This window comes from Drosophila tropicalis, unplaced genomic scaffold (genome assembly GCF_018151085.1).
Source record: "Drosophila tropicalis isolate 14030-0801.00 unplaced genomic scaffold, ASM1815108v1 contig_593, whole genome shotgun sequence".
Classification (NCBI taxonomy): Eukaryota; Metazoa; Arthropoda; class Insecta; order Diptera; family Drosophilidae; genus Drosophila; species Drosophila tropicalis.
The window spans coordinates 14,592,379-14,618,540 of NW_027173070.1; the positions used below are offsets into that span (position 1 = coordinate 14,592,379).

Consider the following 26,162-nt stretch of genomic DNA (forward strand, 5'->3'; position numbering starts at 1 on the left):
TATAGTCTCGTATATCTAATCTCTCACATCAAAAAGTAATCAAAAATTTATGAGCGATTCTTTAAACTTTAGTATTTATTTTACAGATTTGTTATAGATGTATATACATACATATATTGCTATGTAAGCCAAATTTGATCAAGATCTAATGACTATATCATATAGCTCCCATCGGAACGATTTGTCAATAACTTTGTTACTTTTTACGCAATTGTTATAACAATTTATATTTCTCAGTTTACCAAAGCTATTAATTGGCTGTTCTCAATTTGATCAAGATCGGATAACTATATCATTTAGCTCCCATAGTCTTTTCTTTTTTTCTTCATCAATAACTTCGTTCCTTTTTACGCAATTGTCATAACAATTTGTATTCCTAAGTTTGGCATATGTAGCTATTAATGGGTATGCTTAGTTTAATCAAGATCAGATGACTATATTATTTAGCTCCCGTTCTTTTGCAAACATTAGACTTTTTGGATAACACGTTTTTTCCACTTTGACGGCTAAAGGTAAGAAAGGAGTAACAAATGAAGCAAGTAAGTCGACTCGTCGACTTGGGTATACCATACACCAGGCGAAACAAATATTTCAAATTTCGAAAACCAAATGTATGTCTATTAAATTGTTTTTACATGTTTCATAGTATGTGCTATCTCGCTCACTCTACGAACATACGAGCACTCTAGCGCCGCCACTAGCCAACGGCCAATTCTGGCCTTGTGGACTGCTTTGTAAAATACGTTCATACGCATATTTTGCATGTTTCTAGTCCGATTTCAATAAAATTCGGTAGTTTTGTAGAAATAGATAAGAATAATTAGTCTGCCGAATTTGAATGCGATAGTCAAAAATCTACAGGAGAAAATCGGTTTTTTCTTAAATATGGAGGCGGAAGTGGGCGTGGCAAAATATGAAAATAGATGTACCCTGCGCGCATACTAAGCCAGTGTACATACTAAATTTGGTGACTTTAGCTTTGTTAGTTTTTGAGAAAATCAGTTTTGTTTAATTTGCGGGGGCGGAAGTGGGCGTGGCAAAATTTTTAAATAGCCAATATCTGCGCGTCTATCAAGCTAATCTGCATACCAAATTTGATGTCTCTAGCTGTTATACTTTTTAAGAAAAACAGTTTTATGTGATTCCTGGGGGCGTAAGGGGGCGTGGCAAAAAGTTTGAACAATCAGTTTTTGCGCGCTAACTAAACGGGTATACAAAATAAATTTGATGTCTCTAGCTGTTATACTTTTTAAGAAAAATAGTTTTATGTGATTCCTGGGGGCGTAAGGGGGCGTGGCCGAAATTCCAATTAACTCTGTACGCGTGCATAATACACGAGTATACATACCAAATTTGGTGGCTCTAGCTCTTATAGTCTCCGAGATCTGCGTGTTCATACGGACGGACGGACGGACGGACGGACGGACGGACGGACGGACGGACGGACGGACGGACAGACGGACATGGCTAGATCGACTCGGCTGTTCATCCTGATCAAGAATATATATACTTTATAGGGTCGGAGAAGCTTCCTTCTGCCTGTTACATACATTTTGGCGACTTTAATATACCATTTCACCCTATGGGTGTATGGTATAAAAACCTTGCAAGGGTATAGAAACTTTGACGCCGTCGAAGTCAGACTTGTTCCTCTGAAAGAGAGTCAGTAGATGTTAGTTTTATAATTTTGGATTTAGATAAAACTTTCAATCTTGAAACAGATCCTTCGTGCTAAACTATTACTAAAAACTGCAGAATCTAGTTATATGATATAGAAAATTTAGATCCAGAGTTCGGTATATTTTAAGCAGATAGATCATTAAAGTATTTATCCAATTTAAAGTATGTGAAACATTTCTTTGAATTTTGTATATATGAGAAAAAAATCTGGTTAATGAATAAGGATATTGGTTTTCATATCCTGTGACCTTTAATTGAAAGTCCACATCTCTCTCCCTCTCTCGTAGTACACAGATAAAATTGATAGATTCAAAGTTTTAAAATGATCGGTTCTTAACCTTTGTAAGAAATTATGATTACCGCTGCGCTGCCTCTGACGGACATGCTCTGAATGAGAAAAATTGTTCAAGGTTTTACTATAGATGTATTGGGATACATTGAAGCGTTTCTTAAGAAAAATTTGAGTTTTTGAAATTGTTAGGGGAAATACCCACCAGCCGAGACCCACCTTAGAAATGTTTTGAAAGAACGCTCTCTAGTCCATTAAGGATTACATATTTTTCAATTATTTAAGCACTTTTTGAACTGCATGCATGACTCAATATAATTGCTTATATCAAACTTAAATCGTACAAATCCCTTTCAATTTTTTGAATTTCATTGTGGCTATATGTATCTACGTACATTAAGAAAAGGCATCGAGATTTTTTCATTTGCTGCCAAGTAAGAAATTTCATTTCATCGGCATACCTTAGTGTCGATCGAAATCTAGAGATCGTGTAGCATTGTTACGATATTTTGTATATACATATACATATACGATTTCCATGTGCTCCTAGCAGCGCCAGTAGCGGCAACAAAAACAAAAGGGGGCCAACAAATTGTTAAATTCAGTATATACTAGACGTATGTATATACATACATATACATATACCTAAAGATGTTCATATATGAACAGATTTTTTGTATAACCAATACAAGCAAGAGACACTCTAGCATTGTGTGTGTGTGTATATCTGCAGCTGCGCAATTGGCGACGACAGACATCAGACGCTGTTAGCTGACATGGACGCGGGGCCCGGCCAGACAAACCATCCAACAGGAAGGAGAAAAGGGGAAGTAGAAGTGACGGCGGTTGGTGGTGGGGGGGTAGGGAAATAAAAACATTTCGATTTTTTCCTTGTTTTTGCAACTGTAGGGGCTTTCGTAACGCCCATTCAGCCAGCACCTGTCTGAAAGGAGGGCAGTCATGCGGGGCGATACCCCCCGGCCACTATGGCTTACCATGACTTTTCTTGTTTGTTCTCCACCAAAGAGAAAACTGTAATTTAATCAGCATGCCAATACACAGACGCAGACACAGACAAAGCAGCAACGAGCTGCTTTGGGGGCATAAGTGACGTCCAATAGTGTTGAGACCAAGGCAGAGCATATACACGCACACAAACACCTCTCTCACACTCACACACACACGGGCAGCAGAGCCAGGGAGAGAACGATCGAGGCGAACACCTAGCTATATTTAGCTCGAAATGCAAATGGCTACCACACGCATACACACAGATATATGTAGAAATGTAAGAAAGATGAAAAGAGAGCGAGAGAGCACGCTAGACTTCCCCTCGTGGCCTAACTGTAGAGGTGATTTTTTTTGCGCTTGCGCCCAGAACTGATCACATTCATTGGCGACGCCATATTGAATTTTTTTTGTGGTTCGCTGCTGCTGCGCTGCTGCTGGGAGAATGCTTGGCGGCATTCTTTTTGCTTCTTCTTCCTTGCTTGTTTTTTTTGTTTTGTTTCTTTATAAATAAGGATAACTTTTATAGACGAAAATATCCATAACTAAATTTAACATTTGTTTTTGTTTTATATTTAACTTTGGCCAACTTGTCTGTGTCTGTGTGTGTGTGTGTGTGTAGTGTATGGTGTGTATATTTTTGTGAATGAACCGCCGAGGAAGAGGATAAAGAAGGACGGAAGGGAAGGGAGGTGTGGCGTATCAGACATACATACAACAGGTTGCCGTCCGACGCCTGCTCAAAATTGATTTTATTTTTGTATTATTATCAATTTTCTTGATTTTTGGCGCTGCACTTTTTTTTCCCCCGCCCCCAAAAACGAAAATCAATTGTTTATTTTCGGTATTTTTAGTATTTTCAGTATTTTTAAACAAAACAAAGCAAAAAACAAAAATAACCGAAATAAAGCAAAAGTCATTTAGCTAATTTTTGTTGGCACGTGCCGCATCTAAATCGGTAACAGAATTGTACATACATACATATCTACGGATATATATAATTAAAATGAATGGATATGTGTAAAATGGTCTGCATAATGATTATAATAATCATGATTGTTTTGTTGTTCATCATTATGCTATTTGTGATTATGTTTATAATACAGTTTTGTTTGTGTTTTATTGGTTTATATTTTATTTCTCTGTTTGGGTATTCCTACTCCTTCCATCTTGCTTATACAATTTTGCACCAGCTGCCAATTGGGTGGTCCAGGCAGACAGTTAGTCATTCAGTTAGTTGGTCGAGGAAAAGAAGGCCTGGCATGGCCTGGCCCGTCCCGACCCGACCCAACCCAACTGGCTGGCTGCAAATTGTTATTCTTTGTTTTGTCTATGGAATTGTTTTTGTTGTTCAATCTGTTCAAATCTGTTGCAAATTTTCAAATTTTATTCAATATCATTTTTGTGTTTGTTTAGGTTACACATTCGGTGGATGTTGGTGTTTGTTTTGGTTGCCATATTATCAGATATACAGATTTGGAAGATGTTTACAGGCCATATAGAATATACACAAGTTTATCACAAAAAGGATTCACTTGATGTCATTTATTTTAATTGCAGAGTAACATTCAGGTTCATTTCAGGATTATTTCCTAAAGGGTACTTTCAGGAAGGACAATTCTTAACTTGCTAAATGACTAAGGTCCATTTAATCAAATTGCTTGCTTGTATTAAGAAATTATAAAGCTTTTAGTTTGAACTTAATCATATTAATAATTAAAAACAATCAATCTACCGTGATACTTAATAAATGTCTGTCTAAGTTTTTGAAAACATTAAATAAAAACTATTTAAAATAAACCCAACTAATCAAGTTTACTGATTTTAATGAGCTTGAATGTACCTATAATGTCATAATCTTTAATTATATCATAACTTGTACCTATTCTAAATTTAAAATGAAATCTCTGAATGAAATTCTAAACTGAAATTGTGGAAAATTATGATTCGAATGTCTCCAGGGTGTAAGAATTACGAGTACCTCAAAGCATACAACAGAATTGGAGATGAACCATGGACAAGAGGCAGCACCATATCGAAAGGATTGCCATGTGCTGCTGTTGTACCACACAAATTAAGCATACCTCAGCTGCCCTTCCTCCATGCTATCCCATTTTGCTTTCCTTTCCCCTACTCAGACTCTATCTATCTTTCTCGTTCCGTACCGTGCACAGTCACCGAAATGCCACGTAGAGCACGCTTGAGGATGGCGGTGCTTGGTGGTGCCCGGCAGAGAGAGAAAAAAAAGAGATTTGCTATGGATTATATAGGCAGACTGCTCAGTTTACTAATTGCTTCCGTTTGCTGGCATTGCCTTAAGTTCTTCAGGGGTCTAGAGATGCATTTTAATTGCATTTCTTTTAACGGTAACATCAGCGGGCAACAGCCCTCAGTTCTCGCTCTCTCTGTCTCTGTCTCCGCCCCCAGTCCCAGGGAAGTCAATGTATGGGCTCACTTGGCTGCTTGTCAGTCGTTTCGTCCGTCTGGCTGGCGACGTCAATAACATTTACGTATACGGTATGAGTTCGTATGTGTGTGCTGAAAGAAAATCAAAGGAAACGTAAAAAACAACACACCAGAAAAGATCGAAGAAGATCTTTCGAAATCCTCCTTATGGTTGCTGCTGCTGCTACTGCCTGATTTTGAACTAAGACACTGCCACTGGCACTTGAGACATTCTAGCTATGCATTTTGGCCCTAGCAAAGAATGGTGTGTCCTCTCTTTCTCCCCTTCACTCTCCCAATGTTTACATATATGCACACATCCCCCCCTCCACTTGTAGTCGTTATATACAGTAGTTCTTTATCCATTGTAGTGAAGAAGTCAGGAAGTTGAAAAGGATGCGACATACTTGAGTTGCAAGTTGAAGGAAATGTGCCTCATTTCGTATGCATTTTCAATGGAAAGCGAAAGATTTTTGCATATTACTTTTCGATTTTTCCCAAACATACCCAAAAAGAAGGAAGGGCGGGGAGCAGCTGCTGAGTAATGCTAGGCTACTCAATTTGACTATATAACACAATAAATTAGCCAAAACAAAATCGATGTTCAAAACAGACATTCAAGACGAGATCAGATCTCTCAATTGCTGCTTAGTCATGCTTCTACTACTCGGCTTTTATATACCCTGCAACAATGGGTTGAAAGATGGGATTTGCACCTTGCCAAAATATCAAAATTTACTTTAGATGAGCATTGAGGATTGAGATTTAGGGAGCTATAAGTATTAAAGTTATCAATCAGCCTACTCTTCAACTCGACAACTCAATAGAGATGTAGATAATTTGTACTTTGAAATGTTTTCCGGAAAAAGGGCCAAAAATTAAAAAGTTGGATCTCACTTTTAAATTTAGGAAGTGTGAAATGACTTCAAATAACCCTGACTTGGTGCAGAGTATCTTCAAGTCGTACCGTTGACTCTCCAAATTCATTCATTTTATTCGCTAAAGCCATGACAAGTCGCTTTGAAAACTGTCGCTTTGCATCAGTTTTTAAGATTTATGGTATCCTTTCAACTTTAAACTCTTCTGCTCGCTTTGTCGTCCAACGTCGTCTGCGGCATGCTAATGCCTCTGCACTGCCTTTGCCCCTGCCCCATGCTGAAGTTTATTGGTCTCATGCAAAGTGCCACCAGACACACACATGTGCGTGGATCCGTAAGCCCGTTTCAATTGAAGCGTGGGGCAGAGGCTCTGGCAGAATTCAACTCGTTGCAGGAGAGGTTTAACCACAGTTTATATAGTAAATTGTGTGCAATCTACAACATTTCCTTTATATACATATACATATATAAATCTGGTACTTATTCAGCTTCATATTGTAATTTGAATTTTCTTTCTGTTTTTTTTTTTCAGTGAAGAAAGAAAAACTTTTGTACCTGTTGGCAAACGGCAACCTTTAATAAGGTGAGTGTGTGTGAGATGTTGTTTTTGTTGTTGTTGATTGTATAGTGTGTGGAAGTGTGTTTGTATTATTATTCTCATGTCGCCATTTTGAAAAGTTTCCTTTTTGTTTCTTCTTTGCTGTGTCTCGAATGCACAGCACGTGCCGCGTATTATGAGAAGAGAAGAAGCTTCCTTCACTCTAAGTGTGTGTGTGTGTGCGTGTGTATAGGTGGGAGGAAAAATATTTACACTCAATGGAACATAATAAAGACATTAAAGAAATATTATGTTATGTGAAGCATAACAATATCGAGTCTTGATGTACAGAGGCCTACTATCTCATCGTCTATCTATTCTGTCTGTCTATCAGTCAGTCAGTCAGTCTTCCACACTCTGGGTTCTGCGGTGGGACATTTTTCCTTTATTGCCCTTGTATATTGTCAATTTCCATGTGTTTTCCATTGGACCACCATCCTGTGTTTACAGTTTAACAAAGGGTGTATATGTAAACAAAATCGGGTTACGCAAATGTACAATGGTAGATGTGGCTGTTTATACGTTTAATAACAAAGGCCTCTAACAGAAAAAGTATAAGTTATGAAACAACATTGTCACAAGGCGAAGTGTTTAAATATTATATGTACATATACATATGTATGTAGGATGAAAGTAGTTGAAAATAAAACAAAATTAGAAAATTTTATTTAAAATTTAACATAAATCTGTTTTACCTTTTATATCTTGGTATCCTCACACCTAAAGTGTAGAAGTAAAACAATAATTTTTACCTTTATTAAAAAGGGTGGGTTTTAGTCTAGTTAAAGCCACATTTATTTTCCCTTTCAAAGGCTTTTGAAGTTTGACCTGAAAACAATTGAAAATCGGCCATTTGATTGTCTCTACAAAATTGATTTGATGTATTTTTTAACGCATTTGTCAAAATGTTGAAAAAGTAAAATAGATTCTCAATACCATCACAATAGCCTATGGCAAATCGCATTGAAATCTTCTGATTGAAACTAGCGAACTTTAATTTTTAATGTGTCTTTTACAATAAAAGGATATACAAAATTTTGAATCTGTTGTATTGAACTTACTAAATATTAACAGACTACAATATAAATTTCAAAAATACAAAATTTCCTTAACTTAAGAAAGTGAGAACTTTCGCTTCCAATTGCTATGAATTATTAATATCATCTGATCACAATAGTATTTAATATTTATGTTTTTGTCAATGTCAATTAATATATTGGAAAAATTTTGCACTTGAAACAAAAAGTAGAACTGGGAAAAATGTATTCGATAGACATCTTAAGATATCCTTCATGGAATTTCTTCCAGGATTGAAAGATATTTAATGTATTTTCTAAACAAAAGACACTTGAATTTGCGAAGGACTCTCCAGGATGTATAAATTTCAGTCTAACTTCATGAATTTTAGAATTGAAACTTTGTAACTTATTCACTTTACTTTTTGAGTGTATTTGTTCCAGCATCATTATTTGCATGATTTAGTTATTGACTACATATAGAAAATAAAGGAAGCATAAAATATTTTATATTTATGTTCTTGATGGAACTTTTACGCCTACACACATACATATGAATATACACATATGTACTCTCTAACGTATGCCGTCTGCCTATGTCGCATTGCATCTCACTCTCTCACTTGTCTGACAGCCAGTCAGACAGTTTGTCTCTGTGGATAACATTGATTGATGGGCCACAAATATAACAGAAAAAAAAAGTATGAGATATATTTTAGCTGCCTGTAGTTTCGATGTGATTACCTGAAGTGTTCCTTTCACATCTGGTTGTCTGTCTGTCCGTCCATTTCTACCTTCAAATATGGGTCTTTGGGTATAAAACAAAAATCCACGTTTTGTCATTTAAAGGGTTTGCGTGAATTCTTGCCTTTTTCGTTGTGAATGAAAATCTGGCATGAATGAATTGAAAGTGCCAATGTCACATTTTTAGATCAATTAACGCCTCCGCAAAAAAAAATACATATATATATATAAATTCTCACCTTGAATGTGATTGTATGTAACTATGTCAGGACATTTTGAAAGCATCCATTTCAATTATACAAACCTTTTACTGCATGTCCTTGTCAAGGCATTTGCATTAAATATTTGCCAGGTCACCGGGATATGTGTGTGTGTGTGGGCGGGGCATCGGGGAAATTGGGTTAAATTCAGAAAACGAAAGTGAATAAATGTAAGTACGACGTTTTCACCTGTCATCGAGTGGCTTTTAGGAGGGATCATGAAGAGGTAAATAAAAACTATGGCAAGTTTTTAACTTAATTGCTGTTCCAACTGACAGTTAAAGGCAATTAGAAAGTTACAATTTCCAATTGTTTTTATACGACTAAACATCTACCAGGGGAGGGCGGCAAAATCTAACCAAAAAGACCAAAAACAAAAAAAAAAATGTTCCATGGGGAGAGGGAAAAATTCAGCTGTCATGGTCACTTGCCTATTTACATCGAATGGCAGCTCGTTGTCCTCCTTCTCCACCTCCTTCTCCACCTCCTTCGCCACCATCTTGAACTTATCATTCATGCAAACAGTAAAATGCTTTCACAGTCACCCTTCCCCCCGTATTCCAGCCACCCCCTTTTGCGCCATCCACCACTTCCTCCTGCCACCGGGCACACGTGTTAAGGTAGCATTATTCAAGTTGACAGGCAAAACGAAGGCAGACGCGGGCTGCTGCTGCCTTTGCTGCTGTTGCTCTTGCTCCTGGCACAGTGTTGCGTAGGCGGCGGCCGATGGCAGCATTGAGCTAAATTGATTAGATTAGGCATCGGCAACGAGGCATGGAGTATTTATACAGCAGCAGCAGCAGCAGTATCCTTGCCACAGCGGAAAAAGAATCAAGAGCAAGTATAGACGGCGGGCGGGGACACTGAGAAAGAAAAGGCTGTGAGAATTCAAACATTTAGTAATGCTCCAGTTGACAGCAGGTAATACGAGTAATAAAGGAATACTTTTCCTTTACGTTGCGATACTTAAGCCTATATCTAATCACATTTAAATTGCACTCAAAGCATATTGAAATTGGTCGAGATTTTGGTGTTGGCTTTTCCTGTTTCCCTTTTATGCATGTATATCTGAATGATTGAGAGATTTTAAGTACTTTTAAGACAAGCGATTGAAATGTAATTAGGCAATGCTAATGCCCAAAGAGTGCCATTCCCCATGGTAAAAGACATCTATACCAGAGGGAGCTGGAGGCTAAGGACTTTCTAGCTTTTTATTCAATTTGCCAGACTTAATTACGTGAGCCTAATTGATTTGGTTAAATTATTTTGTTTGTATTATTTCTTGTTTTTCCGCGTGGCATAATTTATGCAAGACAAAAATCTAACAACTCTTACAATTATGAGTACATACGTACATATGGTATGAATAACTTTCCCTTTGCAATAGCAAAAGGCAATTTGAATGAGATTTATGAAAATTACCTACGCAGCGTTTACAACAACAACAACAAGAGGTTGAGAACTCTGTGGTAAGTGGGAAAAGAACTTCACGTGGTGGTCGATTGGTTCTTAGCTTGGGGTGCTAGAGGCCAGAGACCCAAAGCCGAAAACTGAAGACTAAACCCCTACCGCTTGCCAAGCGAGCAGAAGAAACGGTCTCAACGGATGCCAAAAACGAGACAAGAAAACATAAATTTTTATATTTAATATGGGGATTAACATTTTGATACCCTATAAAGAGACAGCATTAGGAAACATAAACTAAACGATTTTGAGCTTCTTTTTTTACATATCAGAAATTCACGCTCCTTTAGAACACTTCCAGTTTCATTTCAAAGACTCGTATACCTTTTTAGTCTTACAAAATCTAGGGTATAAAACAGAGATGAAAACGCAGTTAAGTGCAACCAAAGTCGGTCTCGAACACACATTGCCCAGGAGAGGCAGTGGCATGTTATCGTTGTTGTTGTTTTTGTTGTTGTTAATGCCGCTGCCGCCGCATGTTGCACATGTGTGCTACGTTCTCCGCTATTCCATTGAACATGGACATGGATATGGTTATGGTTATATGGCTATGGACATGCGCAAAACGCGCCCGGCGTTTATTGAATTAACTGCAGAAGGCGACGGTCGACCGTCGACTGTCGACGGGTGTTTGTCTCAGAGGGTCTGAAAACGGGCTGGCAGTTGTCGCCAGGCGTTAAAAGTCACAAGGACACAGCACAAACCCAGTAGTTGAAGATGCAGTTGCAATACAATTCCAATTGCACATGGAGATGAAAATGCATACATATGTGTGTTGTGTTTCTGTAGATCTGATGCATACACAGGCATTTGCATTTCAAAATTGCCATATGCTGGCACTCCGTTTGCCATTTGCCGTATGCTGATGTGGTGGTTGTTGTTGTTAATGATTCTGCCCCCTTTTGGCTTTCGTATTTTATTGCAACATTGTGGTATTCCTTCTCCCCCTTTTCGCGTTCCGTTTGAACAGTCATAAAGGGTAACTTCTGGCACTTAAAATTGACTATGCGTGATTTTTACGCACGAAAAAAAAAAACACATTCCGTAAATGTTGTAAAGCAAAACGAAAGCAATACCTCCTTAATGGTAAGTTATGGATGATCTTGAACAATCTCTAAATAATCTGCAAAAATGTAAAGTATTTGTAGACTTGCATTTGAATTTTTGGCAGAGTTTAGTCTTAGTATTGTCTTAAAAGATTTACTCATTTGGGTTCAAATCGAATATATGTAGTTTTTATACCCTTTCTTGTATTGCCTTTCACTTAATTATTAAGTTTGATGAAGATCGATAGGAATATAATATTTCACACTGATTGTTTTCATAAAACCTTCATATTGATCCTCTTTAACATTGTAACAGGTTTTTAGGAGTTTCTTGAACTAAATACGAGAGAAACTGTTTTAGTCCATGTAAATTTGTTTTCGTTTCATTTAGTTGTTTTTTGCAACTTGTTTTGGCACTGAAGATGTGGTATAAGCTTTGCAATTCTAGAATTCTTTAGCAAAGGATGCTGATAATGGAACTAGCTCACATTTTTTTTTTTTTAATTTCAAAAGAATCTTCTTTAGAAGAGAGCTGGCTTAAGTACTATTATTGATTTAATGAAATCCTTAATTAAGCGAAGGTTAATTGATTTAAAACTGTTATTAAGATAGATCGTGTATCCAGCTGAATCAAAGACATACAGATTATGACATAAGAGTATGTTTGGTAATTTTGAACTCTGTAGCCATTAAGGACTAGGCGGAGTTTGATTTAGATAGATCAAGAATATATATGTATAGCATTTGATGTGTTCGAAGATGCTTCCATTACTTTTGCACACTTTTCATCAAAATGAATATACTCCATTTGCAAAGGGTGTAAAAATACAGACATGTCACTCAAAAGTATGCAATTGTTTGTAAAGTTTTTCAACAAAATTAATTTCTTATTTTAATTTCCCTCATTTATTCAGTAGTTGGACTACCCGCAAAGTCTGCACGACTAAATTGCTTGGGCCTGAGGGAAACAAACTTTGCTTATTTCATTAATCTTCTCTAATCACTGCATCAAGTTTATTTCTTACAGTTAATCAAAGATTACATTTAGGTAAAACAACTTTCACCTGCTGCTACGATCAAATCAAGTTTTTTCTTTGTTCCCATGATTGACCATTGATTTGATTTGAATGAATAATCATCAGCAGTTGAGCGGAAAAAATGAATCAATGAGTGTATAAAGTCTATTCAATAAAACGAGAAGTGCGTTGTCGTCTCTCCTAGAGAGTCCATGCTCTATATTGTTTTTATTGTAATTCCTTTTATTTGTTTTTTCCCTGCTGCCTGTCAAACGCAGGTCAACAAAGTTTTTATTAAGCTACCATCAGGAAGCAGGCAAACAATAAACAGGGCACCAAAAAAAAAAGGAAAGAAAGGAAGCGAAAAACAAGGACAATGTGTTGTCGCACGAGAACCAAATAAATAAAATACACAATGAAATGTGTGGAATGATGGGACGAGGAAAAGGAGGAGGCCGAGAAAAAAGGCAACGGCGGCAGTGGGCGGCAGATATAGATCCCAAATGAAACCAAAGCGACGCATTAGCAACATTTTTTGGGTGGGCGAGCAGGACAGCAGGACATCTAACGGGAACGGGCAGACACATGACTGACACACACACACACGCACACAATGAGAAAGAGAGAACGGCCAAGAGAACCACATACAGTATATCAAAATGAAAATGGATAATTAACATTTATGAGCAGAGGCAATAGAGCAAGGCAGAGCAAAAGCTCTAACGGGAAAAATTCCTCATGCAATAGAAAACAAGATATGCACAATAATTAGATACTCTACACTTTGGCGGATACGCAATATCTAAGACTAATCACATGTTGTCATTTAACTAACTTCTTGGATTAAAAATCTAAGTTCTAACAATAAATATATAGCGACACCGATTAATAGAAAAGAAAACAATTTAGAACCAATCTGGAAAAACTATTTTAATAGTTTTTCAAGAACTATCCAATACAAATAAATATAATACAGTCAAATTGAAATTGGAAAAACATATTAATGAACAGTTTTTTGTGGTCCATTACAGGGAACTTTGACTTTATTAATCGGTTGGTCCTAGATAGACTAATATCCTTCAAGACTTAATATATTAAGAGTTTCTTTTTGCTTGTAGAGTTGCTTGTTTGTTGTTCGTTAAACGCTTTTCAATACATACGCCCTCAAAGTAGGGTGTGATTGAGGGCAAGAAGGGTGAATATGGTATTTAGGCCGTTAGGAATCAGAATCCAGGAAAAATAACTGTTGCTGCCGGGGCAACAGCATAGAAAACGGCTGATTGCCTGTGTGTGTGTGTGTGTGTGGGTGAACGTCTGTGTGAGGATATTTGTGTGGGTGTTCGAGAGACCTGAGCACAAAACAAAAACCATATGTTTCTTGTTTGCATATAATACTCAAATTGTATATGAGACTTTTGCTTTCATTTTGAGCGAAACTCAAAAGCAGCGCCTGCGCCTGATAACCAACAAGCAGAAGCGGCAGCAGCAACAGCAGATATCATGCAGCCAGAGCAAAGAGTGGGAGCAGCAGTGAGGGAGAGAAAGAAAGAGAGTGATAAAGAGACAGTGAGCGGGAGAGGGAAAGGGAGAGTGCTCCGTTTGTGTGACTGTGCGAGTGTATCTGTGTGTGATATTTTGTTACACAAAAAAAAAAGAGAGAAGCAAAAAACCGAAATCTGTTGTACTAATACACACAAACATACCGTTAGAATGCCTCATGTATCTGTGTGAGTATATCAATCCTCAATGCAGCCACACGGAGTCCGTTCTTGGATACACCGAGATATCCGTACTCATCATCATCATCATCGTCATCATCGTCGTCGTCGTCGTCGTCGACATCGTGTGTTCATCGTTCGTTCGTTCGTTTCGTATATTGCCTTGGTATTGGTAATTTTTGCTGTCGTCGTTTAGCATTCCGTTTCACCGTTTTTCGTCGTCGTTCGCGCGCGCCTGTTTTACCGTTCACCGCATTCGCATACTACGTCAACGACAGCGTATCCGTCAGTACGTTCGTACGCGTTCGCAGCACCGCTTCTTTTTTGCAGTTTGTTCAGAAAACGCACAGTGAGCGCGCGGCATTTTTCTTCGATTCAATTTTAATTTCGATTGATTCGATTTCGGTTTTTTGGGGCCAAAAAATTTCTTCTCTGTTTTTGCTGGCGATTCCTTCTTATTGCGCTCATCCGTACGGTAGTCATCGACGTCGTCGTCGTCCAAATAGTGAAATGAGGAAAATTATGTTGCTACAACGCGCAATAATTTATTTTTACTCCAATATATAAACAAATTCTATTTCCAAAAATAAATGTGTAACAACAAAAGCCGACAACAGCAACAACAACAACAACAAAAGGCAGCAACAGCAGCAGCAGCAGCGTCGGTGTATCCACTTATAAGTTTTTATTTTTAACTTTTATTTTTGAACCAAGAAGTCGTGTGCCGCAGCTAATTTTGTTTATTTATTCGCAAATATCAATTAAATAAAAAAAAAAAAAGTCAAAAATAAAAAAAAACACAAATCACAGACTGCATTTCTCATATGTTTTGCGTGTGTGTGTGTTTATATGTATGTATGTCCTCTCAGACACTTTCGTGTTTGAGTGAATGTGTGTTCTGTCTATGTATATGTATACATATAATTAATAATCTTAACAACAATAAAACGCGGCGCGTAAATTGTTTAACAAACAACAACAATAGCCAACAACTTAGAAAAAAATAAAAAATTTTCGTGTTTCAAGCTTAACGAAAATGCATTACAATTCCGTGTGAATCAAAAGAATTTAACTTGTGTGTAACTTTTGGTTTTTTTTCCAAACTATTTTGTTAAATTTTTCGTTGAAATATATATATATTTTTTAAACATTTTTCGACGAGTAAACCAAAAAAAGAAAAACTACCACAAAATCTTGTAAGTTTTATCTCTTTTCGTTTCTAATGATAAGCATTTCAACTTTAGCCGGCATTATTTATGTTACTCAAATTATGGAAAATTTTTGATTATGACAAAAAAAGTGAATCACTACTTATTGTGTATGAGTTTTTGAAGAATTTTCCGAATTTCAAGCGAAATACTTTTCAATTTCCTTAAATTGATAGAGCCGAAAACCAAAATCAACAAGTAAATAGTCAGCAAATTCTGACGTCATTCTTTTCACCGTACATTATTATTATTACTATCAGTACTCTGCAAATCAATTGATATACAAACATATATGTACACACAATATATAACTGTGCATATATGTGTGTGTAAAATATATAGATTGTGAATGTTTTATATTATATAGACCCAAAAAGTATTCTGTTGCATTCAATCGTGTGAAATTAAGGAAGTGAATGCTTTCGAATGTTTTTTCTGTATCTCTATAGGATATAAAACTTATAGATTTCTGTTTCAACTTGACTTTATGCATGACAGATGAAAACAACTTAAAGACTAGTCTGCTTTTGATGGTAAAATCGAAGTAAATATTGAAAAAGAATTTACCTTAACATAAATTAGCAAAAATAATATATTGTATTGGGTACATCAGAAGTCGCATATAGGTTTAAACATAAATATATTTACATACAAATCAAATATACATATAAGTATATTCACATATATTTACATACAATATGGGCATATAGTATTCGTTTTGTATGTTGAGCAGTGCCAAAACTGATAACAAAAATATCAATTTGTATGCTTGTGTTTGTTGTGCTTCCAGCGAAGTTCAAATCCATTTCCATTCTGCTGCTCTCTTCCCATTGTGTTGCCCCCCCGTCTGGCCCTCTCGTAATGTCTTACCGCCGCCCCCCCCCGGCCTGTCGCACAGTCTCTCCTTTCTCTGTCTTACACTCTGTGCGTGTTTGCACATTATCAACAGTTTCTTGCATATAGTTTTTTTTTTTTTTTTTTATTGGCTAGCCGACAGATTGGTGAACTCACTATGCCTGATAATTGCATGCAAAAAGAAAAGAATGGAATACGGCCAAAGAATAAAAGTAGAGAAAAACAAATTATAAGTTATAGTGATTACTCTCTTTAGCAACCTTTGAGCTAACTTAGTATGTTTAACTTTTTGCATCTAATCTAAAGAGAATCTACTATCTTAGGGAGTTAGGGGCCTGGCACTCACATGACAAAGTTTCAATTACATTTTATGTTTTGATCTAATCTAAGTTGAAAAAGTATTCAGCATCATAAAATGTTGAAAACCTGTTTGATTCTTTGAGTGAAGTATTCAAATTGTTGATATTTTAACTCAAAGCAATCCTTTTTGTATGGATATAGTTAATCTAAGTATTAACTTAGAAACATGCAATTTATGCTTCAAAACAACTTTACACAGTTCACTTCTTGAGAAACTATAACCGAGACCAAAATCAGGAGCCACCAAGTTCTATTATGAGCAGACTTAGCTCAGGAATTGCAATTGCCATACCATATATACATATATAATAGCTTTATAAGGTTACCTGCCTACCTTTGTGATTTAAAATCTCATAAATTAATCAAAAAAGGTCGCAATAACAACAATTATCCTAAGACACTTAAAAGTTAGGGGGTTAAAGCCATCGTAAGGTATTTGGTCGCCTGACTTGAACTTGTAACGGTTCTGTTTAGAGTTTAATTTTGTCAGGATCCTAAAAAGTTACTTGTAGATCGATAGAAAATAGTTTGTAAAACTTTGACATTAATCGTATTGATCGTTCAAGAACTACAATAAGTAACTACTCAAGTAACTAACTAGCTCAAATAATATGACCTTTGAAATTTGGACTTTCGTAAAGTTTCATTGAATATGCATGCCCCCATTGGATTTGCTTAATCTATAGCTTTTGATTATCAAATATTTTAGCTGCAGCTGCCAACAAGAAGAGTCGTTTTTTTTTTTTTTTTTTTTTTTGACTGCATATCTGACAATCTATCAATAATTTGGCCTAGGCCCGGCCCAAAATTAAAAACAAATAAAAATAAGGTATAAATAAAAAAGAAGAAAAAAAAAAAAAAAAAAGGTGAAAAGTGTCGAAACGTGCGAAACGAGGCGAAACCTTGGTTAAACAATCTTATCATAAATAATTTGGCAAAGTTTGAAGTTTAGTTCGGTCGTCTCTTATATTTCTTTTTTTTTTTTTTTGGTAGATGATAACAAAGAATTTGCAATTGAATTTCGTTATGTTGTTGTTGTTGGTGGTGTTATTGTTCTACAATATTTTTGATAAGCTTTTTTCTTTTTGTAGTTGTTGTTATATTTTGTGGCACTATCTCAAATGAGAGGGAGAGTTTCTTGTTCGTACTTCTCAAAGACTTGCTTATCACCGAAAAAAAAAAATAATAATAATAATACAACAAAAAGGTACATGAGCAGCAACATTTTATATATTGTTTATTGTAGTTAGTTATTCACAACAAAAAACCAGTTGTTACTTTAACAAGTGTTATAGACTTTAACAGACCCTTTATTTATTTAAGATTGGATCTCTACATTAAATTTTGTGATGAAACTTAAGTTTACTAATCAAGTTTGTTAACTTTTTACTTGAAAAGTTACAAAATGATAAATAGGATTGAAATAATAATGTCACAGTTGATGTCTTTGAAACGGAGATCGCTTATAAATCACAATATACATCACTTACCTAAAACGTGTAGCTAAGGGGTATTAGTTATTAAAATTATTTTACTCTCAATTGTGGATGACTTTTGTTTTGGTCTCAATTCTCTCACTCTCTCTCTCTTTCGCTTGGTCTTTATCACTTTTTGTAGTGATAAGATATAGATACTAGTATCGGGGCCCTACTCAATTGTATGTAGTATTGTGGTTGTTGCTTATTTCGACTACCTTAACATGAGTCGCGTGTCGATTAGCCAAACTGAACCTTTCTGAACCCTCTTCAGAGAAGGAAAAGTGAATTTTGCTTAAAGATACACTTCAGCATGTTGAGGAAGTGTAAAAAAGTCATGATATTTTGAGTATCTCAGCAACTTCAATGCGACTTCAAAGTCACTAACTAACTAAGTTACGTCACGTGTCGAATTGATGATAACAACGAAAAAAACTTGAATTCTATTCTAAAAGAATGTTTTTCAATTCTTTTGTTTCACTTAATCATTCACTACATTATCTCATTGATATCTTATTGAAGTCGGAAACTAAAACTTTCATCGATGCGCCCGCTGTCTGCCTCATTTGGCAAATGAAATGGAGCATTCGACGCCCCAGCGGTTGCGCGTGTCGTTAATTAAGTTGAGATTTATAACAAACCGGACGAACAATCAGCTGGAGCGTTGTATCCCGCCCATTAACAACAACATTAACATTAATAATTGCTGATAAATTACCAAAAAAGGGTAAAAAGAATGCGACAAAAAGTAAAAGTGAAATGTTGCAGTTTTACTCAAACACACACATACACACAACCAAATGTTGCCCAAACAATTCTATCAACTAATTGTCATCAAATAAATATTTGTACAACCAATTCATAAATACAAGATTTAAAAGAGAAAGAGAGGGAAAGAAACTGAACGAATTACAACAAATTTTGTTGGCCATAAAAATGAAATTTATGAAAGGTCTTCAACAACTGGTTTTTTTTCTCTCTCTCGATTACTTGCCACCAAAGTTCATTCATCCAAAATACGGAAAAGTTTAAAATTTGCATAAATTACTTACATTTGCTAATTGAATATAAGCAACAAAGCACAAAAATTCACAAAATTCTTAATGAGAGAGAGTGCAAAATAAAGCAATAACAAAAAAAGTGAGAAAAGGTGATTCATTTAAGACTCACTTTGCCATTTGTTTGCTGTTTTATAAGGTTAGGCCTTTTGTTTAAACAAACTAAACTAACTAAACTTGGTTGATTGGTTTTAATTAACAACAAGAAGAAAACAAATTCTTAGACCTTATTGTTTGTTTTGTTTGCTTTGCATTTGGTTCTGGTTTTTTGGCCATTTGCCTAATGATGTTGCCAATTAAATGGAAAAATGTGTGCAGCTTCTAATTGCCAGTCGTAAGATGACAAATGTCTTGACACACATGCAAAAAGGAGGGGGATGGCAAAAAGACACGACACGAGAGTTTTCCTTCTTCCTTCTCCTTTATGTGTGTGTGTGTGTGTAGTTTGCTTCCTTTCGTCAAGTGTTGCCACTGCTACTGCAGAAATGCAACGCTGACCCAGTCACCACAAAACTTGTCTCAATTCTTTACCGCAAAGGCTTAATTGTTGCAACATAAAGAAAGAAATGGAAATGAAAAGAAAAGTGTGTTAAGTTTTGACCCTAGGCTATCCTTTCTTTCCTTCCTATCTATCTATGTATGTACCTCTCCGTCGCTCTCTTGAAGTGGATGCAACATTCCGGGTGATTAGCTCATGCCGTGCGCAATTAGTCAACACTTTTTGTGTTTTATTTGTTGTGCACCTGCACACGCATTCCCTGCGAGGTTCTTTATGATTTATTAGCAAACTTCAATATTTTGTTTTTTGCCACTTGAGACCCATTTGTATGTGGTTTTTGTATGTAGTATCTAATCTTCAGAAAACCAAAATGCCCAAAAAAACCAAAGAAATTTCGATCTTCTAGATAAGAGATAAGTTAACTGAAAGCATTTCAAGTTAACTTTAGAGACAACAACGCCAAATAACAATATTTATCCAGTTTAATCGTCTTTTTAACTGTTTGTATTCGGATTATACTTAAACACACTTTGAGCAAATATTTGAAGCCGAAAAGTAAATGTCACACAATAGCCCACATAAGTAGGCTACAAAATTTGTCATTCCCCTATTTGAAGGCGGGTAAGGGTACAAACGAAAAGTTAACTTACACATGCCATGAATGTGCTCATCAAATTGTATCAGCTTGTGGCTTTTCTCATTATTCATATGTGACGCATTTGTTTCAGCTTTATCGGATGCTGGCTGCTCGTGCCACTGTAACAGTAATTATTGTGGTTAATATATGTATATATAGAGAGAGAGAGAGAAAAAGAGACAGGAAATTCTCCTTTTTATATTACAAAATTTTACAAGCTGACTAATAGTGAATTTTTATCTTACCAAAAACCAAATGTATGAGTGTGAGAATTAACGAAATTAATCAAGGGTCGGATTATGTGTGGCTTAATTAAGAATAGCTACACTGGGCGAAAAAGTAGCAAAAAAGTTGGCCTAACTTGTAATGTGTTAGTTTAGTTTAAGCATTTTGCAAATAAATTTTTATCAATTTTGCAAATTTTACTACCTAAATTTATTGAACAAAACATTGAATCATATTCCAAATAGGTCATAAATTAAATAATTCTCTATAACGAACCTTAATAAACCCTTTAATACCAAAATAATGAATTTATTTTTACTATAGTTAAGTAAATAATAAAAGTTTGTCTTTAAATACTTTTTCGCATTTACGTTTTTGGCCTCTTCTTTTACAAGTGTAAGAGCCTAATCAGCTTAGGCTTAAAATCAACAGAAAATGCCATTTAAAATTTATTTGTTTATATTGACTTAATAGATGATTTCATTGACGTATTTCTATATACATAGATGTATCTATGTGTGGTTGTGTCAATGTGTGCGGGGGGTATTAATGTGTATGTGTGTGTCACTTTGATTACTTTTCCCTTTTGCTATATTAAACAAAAGGGTTCAATGAAGACAGTCGTAGATAAGAGTAGAGAGTAGGAGAAACCTTGCAACTTAATTGAAGTGACCACTCAACAATTAACAAATGACAATTTATTTGTATCTTTGTATCGACCATTCTTTAACAGCAGCAATTGTCATTGTTCATTATTTAAAACCAAAACCAAAAAATTAACAAATTATAACAAATTACATTTTCCTTTTGACTAAATTTTCTATTGGAAAGGGGGCATAAAATCAAACTGTGGCATCGTGTATCCAACTTTAGTCTTATTGTTGTTGTTGTTGTCGTCATCAATAAGGTACATTATCGATTCACTGTTGTCCTTATACCCTTATTAAATTCATGGCCTGCTTTTCTTGTTTCTCCCTTTTGTTGCTGTTGTTGTAGGTTGTATCTGTTTTTTTTTTTATTTCAATAATGACTGTTGAAATTTTTCCCCGAAATACAAAAAAACTCACGCACAAAAAAGAAAACAGAAAAACAGCCACAGCAAGAGAGCTTCGCATAATCAGAAATGTATCGAAAATTGTTGTTGCTGTTGAGTGTGTATGTGTCCTTATGCCTTTTTCTCTCTGTATTTCTGAGTGTGTGTGTCACATTCGTCAAGGCTCTTGTGCTGCTTCTCCACCTACTCACCCAACCATTTCATTCCCCCATTTTCATTCCCAGAAGGACTCCACTCCATTCACAGTTGAAAGCTAAAACATATTGCGTAGGTCGTAGTCATTCGTTGTTGCTGTTGTGCCTTTGTAGAGCTGCGTGAAGCAAACCCATTTATGTTGTTGTAGTTGTTGTTATGTTACTAAGGCAGGAACTCAAGTTGTTGTCGTTGTCCTCGTCCTGGCCTAAGGACGACAGCACGAGACGGCAAATGAAATTTATCCGCCTCGATTTCCGGCCCCCGACTTGTGTTTTTCCTTCGTTTTTCTTTTTTTTCGCTTTGCACTCGGAAATTTGGTCTTTCCCGTTTTGTGTGTCTGTGTGTGTGAGTGTGTGTGTGTCTCAGCTCGCGTTTTGTAGCCACGTGCCACAGCTGAGTTAAGCAAGCGTCTCTCCTTTACTCCTTATCATCATCATGATCAACTAGCCCGAGGCTGGGGCGGTGTCGAAATTGGAGGCTGTTGCCAAACATTTAGCCAGTCGTTAGTTAGTATTTCCCTTTATTTAATTTTTCATTTTGGTGTTTTTGTTTCATTTATTGATTAAATCCTTCAAGTGCGTGCTTACTGCCGCCGCGCTCGAAGGACATCAAAGTGTGCTGGTTGGTAGCTCCTGAAGTTCACATCTTACATTGACGCGAATCTAATCATGCGTAAGATTGTGGCCAGCGAGCTAGCCAACATGACCATAAATTAACTAACACCACCTAAATAGGTCAAATAAGGAGTTTAACACCAGAAAGAGAGAAACAGCTAGATGATGGGGTAGATGGGAATATAAAGTAACTAGAGGCATCCATCCAAGCCCTTCATCCTTCTCATTCCATCATGATGGTGCAATGAACTTTAAACGTCAAATGGAGCGTCAACAAGTTGAACATGTGGAAACCTTTTTGAAGTCACTTCAATACTTCAAACTGGGTTAATTGACGAGGCGCCCTATTACCTGATCAACTAGTCTCGTCTATATACAGACATATGTATGTATGTTATTTAACTATAGTTATTTAACTAAATTTTTCTATTTTATATTAAACATTTTGTGGTTAAAACAAGTCACAAAAGATAAGTTTTTTTTTTTTCACTGATTTGTTTGTTGCTTTGATTGATTGTTCAACTTTTTCTGAATCAAATTATTGAACTATTCCCAAACTCATAACAAGTTCTCATGTGTAAGACCTAAATGTGTAAAATGTGTCTAAAGGAATACTTATGGAATTTTATACAAATTTAAGAGTTTTAATATTGTTTTTTCTAAACCGTTTTCATATCATAAATTGCCATAATATTTTTCTAACAATTGATTACATTACTGTTGACATCATTTGACTAATAAATAAACTTTCTCTGCTTTTGGTTTTTTTAATTTGCAGCTACCTGAGAACAATTTATATTACATCTACAACAAAAGGAACAACAATAAACAATAACATTTGCCATTATTTTGAAAAAAACCGTCCACTTATACAAAACAAATAAGAGAAAAACAAATACAATATTAAATATGCCCAACATTGTCTGTCCAATCAAGTGAGATTTCTTCTAAAGACGACCCACACACTCTCACACACATACACACACACTTACACACACAAATACACACACTCAGTAGAGTGAGTGACAGGAAAATTGACAGAGGGACAAGGATATCATCATCAGACATCATCATTGTTGTAATCAGGAACCTGAGCTGAAATTGTTGCCATGGGTCGCAAAAAAATTCAAATATCACGCATCACCGACGAACGCAATCGACAGGTGAGTGAGAGTAAAGAAATAAGATATTACTAGAGAAGAAAATCTATATTCACACACACACACACACAAAGGGAGTGACAATTGTATGCTCAAGATGCTACTTATTTATTAATTAGAGACTCTTCGATTTCTAATTGGCTTGCCACTTAGCTTCGTAATGAAAAACTTGATTAATTAAGCTATTTAGCTGTTGGTAGACATGGAATCGATTTTGGATGGCAATTAAATTGAAATTGAACACAATCAGAAGTGCATTAAATTGAACTATTCGCATCTGAGTTTGAGCATAAGAGAATGAAGAACTGAGAAGCAATCAGATTACAAGTCAAGGGCAAAGCAATTGATGCGTGAAATAAATGTATCAATTAGAAAATTCCTGAAAATTATTTGAATTAGACTTCCGTAGGTAGCACTTTGATGTGGTGTTTGATTTAAAGCTAAACTAAAACTTAAAACTTGAATCTTATCAAATCATGGGAACAGAGCCCCTCAAAGTATGCAATAAGCTGAAAAAGTATTCATGTTATCACTTTTCAAATGCCCTGCAACTTCCAAGTTCCACATGACATTTCAAAATTTAAGTTGAGTTTCAAAGAATTTTGCATACTTTACGGGGCAGGCTTCTCCATTTTACAGCCCTAGAAACTGGAAATTGCAAATTAAGTTCGTTTGATTTCGTAAATCTAAGGTTAAATAATAATAAACTAAATCCTTTGTTTAGCCTAATCCATTAGTTTCAATTTCAAATTTAAATCTTAATGTGTTTAAAAAGGCTTTTGAAAATTTCTAAAAAACTAAGACCAAGTGAGTAGTTTAATCAATATTTTAAAAAAATTCTAAGAAATATAAATTTATAATTTAAAAAAAAAACTTCTAACTATTCAGTTTATAGATAATTTTCATTATTATTCAATTAAAGTCACTTGATAGAAATTGTTCGATTGGTTACTTTTCATTGAGTCCTCACTTGGGTTGCCTCGTGTCATCATAACAGAAGGTTTTAATGTCTTGGCAAGCCAATAAACGCGTCATAACAGCAATAGAAAACGAGCTGGGGAGGGTTGGGGGCAAAACCTCTTGTTTATTGCCTTGCCCTTTGCCCTTGACTTGGCCATAATCGATTCATTACCAACTGTTTCGGTTTGTGTCTCTTTCTTGTGGTTCGGTCAATTGTGGTCTAATTACATACATTTCGAATTGTATATAAATATTTGAGCATGCAACCGAATGAACTTTCCCATTACTGTCCCACGTACACTTACATTTCCGGTTCCGCTTCACTTTTTTGTTTGGTCTCTCTCTTTCTTAACATTTCCTTTTTCTGTCTCTCCTTTAGGTGACCTTCAACAAACGCAAGTTTGGCGTCATGAAGAAGGCCTATGAACTGTCGGTGCTTTGTGACTGTGAGATTGCTTTAATCATATTCTCATCGAGCAATAAGCTCTATCAATATGCCAGCACCGATATGGATCGAGTCCTGCTCAAATATACGGAATACAATGAGCCGCACGAGTCGCTGACCAATAAGAATATTATTGAGGTAAGAAAAGGCATAAGAGACGACGGACGAGCAGCAGCAGCAGCAGAGTAGAGTAGAGTGAAAATTATGTAAATTTAAGTGAGGCATGAAAAGCGCAGCAGCCACGCGGAAAACAACAAAAACAAAAACCCCCCAAAGAAAAACAAGAGAAAGATGGTTGACATGGGAGGGAGGGATCGGGGGCTGTAAACGTTTAGTTTTGACGCAGACGCTCGTCGGTTGAGTAGCGTCAACGTATTTTGCATTTCTAATGCGACATTGTCGCCTTGCCGCACTTCCACCTCCCTATGCCCTGCCTCCCCCTCCCCCTGGCCATACTCGTCTCTTCGCATCGGTCTTTTCTCTTTGTTTGCCGCTTGCCGTAAATTGTTTTGTAATGTTAATGCTGCGCGTAGACAAGATTTACATAATTTAGCAGATGAACGGAGAAGCAAGCGACAACGTGTCAAGTGTCGGTCCTCCCCTCACCCCGCACCGAGTCCAGTTTACTCTACTCCTGCTGCAGAGCCAATTATTTACTACTCACCCACTTACTAAACATTTCTTCCTCTCTCTCACTTTCACACACTTCTTTGCACTTCACAGAAGGAGAACAAAAACGGCGTCATGTCACCGGATTCGCCCGAAGCTGAGGCCGATTATACATTAACGCCACGCACAGAAGCCAAATATAATAAAATCGATGAGGAATTTCAGAATATGATGCAGCGCAATCAAATGGCCATTGGCGGTGTGGTTGGAGCTGGCGGCGGTGGTGGTGGTGCCGGCTCTGGCAATGGTGGTCCAGGTGCACCCAGACAATTGCCCAATACTAGTTATACGCTGCCGGTTTCCGTGCCGGTACCGGGCTCCTACGGTGAGAATATGCTGCAGGCCAGCCCACAAATGTCCCACACAAACATCAGCCCACGTCCATCGAGTTCAGAGACGGATTCAGGTGGGATGTCCTTAATAAGTTAGTACACAGAGTGTCGCGGGTGCACAATTTTTCTTAATTTCTGTTCACATTTTGGTTCAAGTTGTGTTTATTTTGATTTGCATTCGATTTTGTTGTTCTTATGAATATTTCTTTTCAATTTTTTTGTATTTATTTTTGTTTCCTTCCCACCCAACAACC

The 26,162-nt window shown here is 36.3% G+C and overlaps 1 protein-coding gene across 12 annotated transcripts in view; it reads left to right on the forward strand.

Moving 5' to 3' along the window:
• The window catches only part of Mef2 (myocyte enhancer factor 2), a 59,189-nt gene that overhangs the window by 29,445 nt on the left and 3,582 nt on the right, over positions 1-26,162 (forward strand). For 5 of the 12 annotated variants that reach the window (XM_068291255.1, XM_068291247.1, XM_068291249.1 and 2 more), the window contains exons 3-6: positions 6,833-6,883; positions 23,121-23,505; positions 24,842-25,045; positions 25,631-26,000. In XM_068291255.1, coding sequence (XP_068147356.1) covers positions 23,452-23,505; positions 24,842-25,045; positions 25,631-26,000 — 628 coding nt within the window. In that variant the 5' untranslated portion in view covers positions 6,833-6,883; positions 23,121-23,451. The remainder of the gene's footprint in view (positions 1-6,832; positions 6,884-23,120; positions 23,506-24,841; positions 25,046-25,630; positions 26,001-26,162) is intronic. The other 7 variants (XM_068291248.1, XM_068291256.1, XM_068291250.1 and 4 more) reach the window with 2 other exon arrangements.